General features: G+C 49.1%; 1 protein-coding gene across 2 annotated transcripts in view; it reads right to left on the minus strand.

The window, feature by feature from the left end:
* The window catches only part of abca1b (ATP-binding cassette, sub-family A (ABC1), member 1B), a 47,631-nt gene that overhangs the window by 22,663 nt on the left and 18,587 nt on the right, over positions 1 to 6,381 (minus strand). For both annotated transcript variants that reach the window (XM_076287142.1, XM_076287143.1), the window contains exons 9-13: positions 4,548 to 4,791; positions 4,226 to 4,365; positions 2,518 to 2,634; positions 768 to 962; positions 117 to 322 (exon numbers count right to left, since the gene is read on the minus strand). In XM_076287142.1, the coding sequence (XP_076143257.1) occupies positions 117 to 322; positions 768 to 962; positions 2,518 to 2,634; positions 4,226 to 4,365; positions 4,548 to 4,791 (902 nt within the window). The remainder of the gene's footprint in view (positions 1 to 116; positions 323 to 767; positions 963 to 2,517; positions 2,635 to 4,225; positions 4,366 to 4,547; positions 4,792 to 6,381) is intronic.

Below are 6,381 nucleotides of genomic sequence, written 5' to 3' on the forward strand. Positions count from 1 at the left end.
CACACACATACACGCACACACAAACACATTTATTTAATTGATGATAATTATATACAGCCAAGGTTGAACTTTTACATCTGACTTTGTGTGTGTGTGTGTGTGTGTGAGACACGTACGCGTCTTTGATCTTGTTGGTGCGCTCCACGTTGTCGATGTCCATACGGATCTTGAAGTTGACGTGGTGCGGAAGCTCGCTGCTATTGGCTGGAATATCGGAGAACACAAGCCCCGCCCAGAACTTCCTGTTCTCCAGCAGCACCATGGACTCGTTCACCATCTTCTCCTCCGACGGCACCGGCTCCAGCTTATCCAGATTCACACACTACACACACACACACACACACACACACACACACACATTACACAAATGTAGATACACACAGTGTTATCAAAGGTCTCTACTGGAGATCACTAACAGGGTTTCAAAACTTAGACTCTTTGGCTTAATGACCTCTACCAGCTACAGTTGTGCCTCCATTCAAAACACACACACACACAGGCACACAGGCACACACACACACACACACACACACACACACACACACACACACACCTACACACACACACATACACACACACACATACATACACACACACACACACACACACCTCCCAGTGGGAAGCTCTGATTTCACTGCTGCCTTTTCAATGCGAAACAAACATCATCAGAGAAGTAGGCCAAAACATGAATAGCCTTTTCTGTGTGTGTGAGTGTCACAGTGAGAGTGTGTGTATAGGCGTGTGTGTGTGTGTGTGTGTGTGTGTACCTCCATGAAGCGTGAGATGCTGGTGATGGCCTGGTCAGTCTCGTTGAAGATGTCCCTCCAGGTGAGAGCGGACCCCGGCGGCCGCTGATCCTCGGACTGTCTGGACAGGAAGCTGGAGATGTCCTCCACACTCCAGCCCGTCCCCACCAGGTGGTGGCGCAGGAACACCGCAGACACGTTATTCTTCAGCAGAGACTGAGAGAGAGAGAGAGAGAGAGAGAGGGAGGGAGAGAGAGGGAGAGGGAGAGAGAGAGGGAGGGAGAGAGAGAGGGAGAGAGAGGGGGGGAGAGAGGGGGGGAGGAAGAGAGATGGAGGGAGAGAGATGGAGAGGGAGGGAGAGAGAGAGAGGGGGGGGGAGAGAGAGGGGGAGAGGGAGAGAGATGGAGGGAAAGAGAGAGAGTGAGGGTAAAAAGTTAGTGGGCACACACATACACAAATGTACACACACACTGTTGATGGTGGCCAATACACACACACACACACACACACAGTGTTGAGGATGGCCTACACACACACACAGTGTTGAGGATGGCCTACACAGACACACACACACACAGTGTTGAGGATGGCCTATACACATAAACACACACACACATACACAGTGTTGAGGATGGCCTATATATACACACACACACACACACACACACACAGTGTTGAGGATGGCCTATATACACACACACAGTGTTGAGGATGGCCTATATACACACACACACAGTGTTGAGGATGGCCTATATATACACACACACAGTGTTGAGGATGGCCTATACACACACACACACACACACACCAGTGTTGCGCGGGTTTGGTCACAAGCGGCCCGCGGTCGCCCGATATTTTAATCAACCCGACCGCAACTCGGACCGCGAATATTAATTGGGACAAAATTATACCCGACCCGCGATCCGACCCGCTTATTTACAAAATGTGTGCTTTTGGTTATAGCCTGCATGCAGTGTGACAGTAGGCCATTTCTGTAAAACAAACTAATTTATTTGCGAAACTTTATGCAGTAGAACTACACGCAGTATAGGCATGCAGGACATAATGTTTGCGCAGGAGAGAGAATGAGAATAAGAGCGCAAGCACGCACGCAACAACCAAGGATAAGAACACTAGGATAAGATTTGAAGGCCATGGACATACATCTTTCTTTCGAAAACAGAAATTGTGAGGCAAGGTAGGCAAGACAGATACATTGCTGGTCAAAACGTTAGCGTAAGAACTGGTTTATAATGCTGAATGAAGCACAAAGCTTTACTAAAGCACATCCACTGTTAAGTCACAAACACAACGAACTAAGGTAACTTTTATGCATGCGCGAACCAATGGCTGTGTAGTCTGTGCCATAACATTTATTCCTGCAAGCTGCCCGTTTTGGCTGTAAATGGCTTCGCAAGAAGTAGGCCTAGACCATAACTTGTACTACTGTCATCTTCTTTAACAACTTTTCTTTATTATTTTAACTCGCGTCTTGCTTCTTTACTGTTGACTTTACTGTATTGATGCTAGCCTTCTCGTGATATTTTAAGTAGGCCTATTTGTAGAAAATATATATTTAATTAATTTTAACTGACCCGCCCGCAAATGACCCGAATATCATTAAAATATTTTGTTTATGACTCATAACCGCGGGTGACCGCGGTCATCCGCGGGCGACCGCTTAATTTCGGGCAGACCGCGCAACACTGACACACACACAGTGTTGAGGATGGCCTATATATACACACATACAGTGTTGAGGATGGCTTACCCTGAGTAGGTTGACCTGCTCGCTGTCCTCCATAAAGCTCCAGACCTTTGGACGCAGTTCCACCCACATGCCCCCCAGGTCACGCAGAATGCCCAGCTCTTGGAAGGTGCGGTTCACCTGTGTGTGTGTGGGGGGGGGGGAGTGAGAAGGAGAGAGAGAGAGAGGGAGGGAGAGAGAGAGAAGGGAGAAATTAGTTCTTTATTCCTAACACTGCATTTAGTGGTCCATTCTCATCATTACAGCCTCCAGCCCATAGGGGGCAGTATTCACTTTTCCCATCATTGCAGCCTCCAGCCCATAGGGGGCAGTATTCACTTTTCCAGGCAGAGAGTTCAACAGAGTTCAGTTATGTTATGGTGTCAGCAGGTCATTGAGCTTAGGTCTGGCAGTGGTGTGTGTGTTGGGTAGAGTTGGCAGTGGTGTTGGGTAGAGTTGGCAGTGATGTTGGGTAGAGGTGGCAGTGGTGTTGGGTAGAGGTGGCGGTGGTGTGTGTTGGGTAGAGTTGGCAGTGGTGTTGGGTAGAGTTGGCAGTGGTGTTGGGTAGGGTAGAGTTGGCAATGGTGTGTGTTGGGTAGAGGTGGCGGTGGTGTGTGTTGGGTAGAGTTGGCAGTGGTGTTGAGTAGAGTTGGCAGTGGTGTTGGGTAGGGTAGAGTTGGCAGTGGTGTGTGTTGGGTAGAGGTGGCGGTGGTGTGTGTTGGGTAGAGTTGGCAGTGGTGTTGGGTAGGGTAGAGTTGGCAGTGGTGTGTGTTGGGTAGAGTTGGCGGTGGTGTGTGTTGGGTAGAGTTGGCAGTGGTGTTGGGTAGAGTTGGCAGTGGTGTTGGGTAGGGTAGAGTTGGCAGTGGTGTGTGTTGGGTAGAGGTGGCGGTGGTGTGTGTTGGGTAGAGGTAGCGGTGGTGGGTGTTGGGTAGAGGTGGCAGTGGTGTGTGTTGGGTAGAGGTGGCGGTGGTGTGTGTTTCAGGTGAGGGCTGGGATTGGGCAGAGAATGTCTAATAAGGGGAGAACTGCCACTCTCGGAAAACTTCCGGTTTCTGAACTGGTTGCAGTTCCTTCTGTGGTTCCACATGAGGGCGCTCGTCCACGAGTGCAGAATGCATGGAAGTCTATGGAGCTGTACCCCTCAAAATCCACTTTTCTCGGGATATCATTTTTTTTCAAGTAATTTGAGTATTGTATTCGAAAGGGGAGGCAAAGAAAATACACTTGGTTGAGTATTATATTTTTTAAAGTCACTTAATTGTTCTAAAAAGCCTTTCAAATGTGTCAATGATGTCATTCATTAGCACAATGCTAGCGTGTTATGTGCAACAACGACCCAACCTGTAAGAAATCAAAAGGACATAAGTACTCGTTCATTCAACTTTTGACCTATAACCCATGTTGAAGTTATACAAACTACAATCAAATCTGAGATTTGTCAATGACAATCAGGTGAAAGAGACAAATTTAGCCGTCTAGCTCCATTGACTCCCATTTATTCTGCACTCATGGCGACCGCCCCCAGTGGAACTCTGGTGGAACTGCATCCAAAATTCGGTACAATGGGACTTAATACGGAGTGGCAAGGCTCTCCGTAGACGGGCTCTGGATTGGGGTTGTGGGTGGCAGGTCAGGGGTTAAAGGTGAGAGGTTAAACATGAGAGGTCAGAGGTTAAAGGTGAGAGGTCAGAAGTTAAAGGTTATAGGTCAGAGGTTAAAGGTGAGAGGTTACCTCCTTGATGATGGTTTGCGTGGCGGGGGTGTCGGGCGTGTACAGGATCTTGCCCATGAGCAGAGGTTTGAGCGCCTGCCAGATCATCCGAGAGATGGGGCTCGCCTCCATATTCCTCATCAGACTGTTACAGTAGGGGGCTACACACACACACACACACACACACACACACACACACACACACACACACACACACACACACACAGTCAGTCAGCATCATGTGGCCAGTATCAACATAATCACATAATAGACGCACTCACAATAGACAGGTCATTGGAATGATGTGTGTGTGTGTGTGCGTGTGAAAGGGAGTGGCGCTTACTGGAGGTGTTGTCATAGGTGGACGTGGGCTCGTCCTCACTGCTGTTGCCGTGGTTACCGAACAGGGCCTGGAAGTTGCTGTCCTCGTACCAGTTGAGGGATTTGATCTTGAGTCCGCCGCCCTCTGGATGTCCACACACGATGCGGGACACCGCCTGGTACATCTGCGCCGGCGAGCCCGTGGCATTCTGGGTAAGGAACAGGATCTCGTTCCGCAGATCACTCCAGCTGCGCATGCTGGCCAGCTGCAGGGGTCACAGGACAAAGATGAGTGTGTGTGTGTGTGTGTGTGTTTGCGTGTGTATGTATGTGTTTTCTGTAAGAGGTTGGTGTGGTGTCGGCGTGTCGCTGTCCTCTGTTGGGGGCTGACAACCGTAATTTGGGGCAGAGATTCTATAACCTTGACACACACACACACACACACACACAAACACACACTCACACACACATTGAGTGATCCTGCTGGTACACACTCTCACAAGTTTCTGAGTCATCAGAGAAAGCGAGAAAGCCACATGATGCATGTGTCCTCCCTGATGGTAAAACCTTTCACCCACAGACCTCCTCCTACACACACACATACACACACACAGACCTCTCCCCTCCCTCTTCCCTCCCAGAACAGAGGAACAGGAAAGAAAGACAAGAGAGAGAGAGATGAAAAAGAAGAAGACAGAGGAGATGAAGAAAGAGAAGAAGAGAAGAAGAGAATCAGCTCAATCAGCATCTGTGTCACATGAAGGAGAGAGGGAGAGCGAGGGAGGGGGAGAGCGAGAGAAGGAGAGAGAGAGGGAGAGAGAGAGAGGGAGAGGGAGAGAGAGGGGGGTGAGAGAGAGGGAGGGGGAGAGAGAGGGGGTGAGAGAGAGGGAGGGAGAGAGTGAGAGAAGGAGAGAGAGGGAGAGAGAGAGAGGGAGGGGGAGAGAGAGGGGGGTGAGAGAGAGGGAGGGGGAGAGAGAGGGGGGTGAGAGAGAGGGAGAGAGAGAAGGAGAGAGAGGGAGAGAGAGAGAGAGAAAGAGAGAGAAAAAACACCTGGAAACACCTGAAAAATAGTGACCCCTGCTCATACCATTACAAAGCTCTGCAGTACCAGGAGATGAACAAAGACAAATGTCCCCTCACTAAGCTGAGTTTAAGCTCGTCAGACCACTCCACACACTCTAACACCCCACTGACACCGCAGCATCTGAACCTCAAAGCAACTGAAATTAGGATACACCAAATTACAGAAACTATCAAGCAAAATGACATAATCCACTGGAAAAATCAAACAAAAAATCAAAGTAAAATGCAATTATCTTTGGCCTTAAACAGAGAGTACAAGCTTGCCCCCCATGAGACACTGCTAGCCCCCCATGAGACACTGCTAGCCCCCTATGAGACACTGCTAGCCCCCTATGAGGCACTGCAAGACAACAACCTGAGAAGCACACTGACAAAGCAGTGAGCACAGCCTGGCCATAGAGGTGGGAAGGCACAGACAAACATGGCTGCCGACAGACAACAGACTGTGCCACCACTGTGACCTAAACACAAAGCTGCCCTTGGTTCTGTTTTATGTGTGTGTGTTTCCCCCTCCTACCCTCCTCTGTGGATGTATTGGACCCACATGGCAATACTGTACATTATGGTCATGCTAATAAAGCTCCTTTTGAATTTGAATATGAATTTGAGAGAGAGAGAGAGCTGGAGAGAGGGAGAGTGTGTGTGTGTGTGTATGTGTGTGTGTGTGTGTGTGTGTGTGTGTGTGTGTGTGTGTGTGTGTGTGTGTGTGTGTGTACGTGCATGTTTGATTTGGATCTAGTAACAAGTGTTCAGTCTTTTCTGTACGTTGTTTT

The sequence above is a fragment of the Alosa pseudoharengus genome, unplaced genomic scaffold (assembly GCF_046254945.1).
Source record: "Alosa pseudoharengus isolate Yale_2024_CS ecotype anadromous, Long Island Sound unplaced genomic scaffold, YU_APseudo_1.1 YU_APseudo_1.1_scf_16, whole genome shotgun sequence".
Taxonomy (NCBI): domain Eukaryota; kingdom Metazoa; phylum Chordata; class Actinopteri; order Clupeiformes; family Clupeidae; genus Alosa; species Alosa pseudoharengus.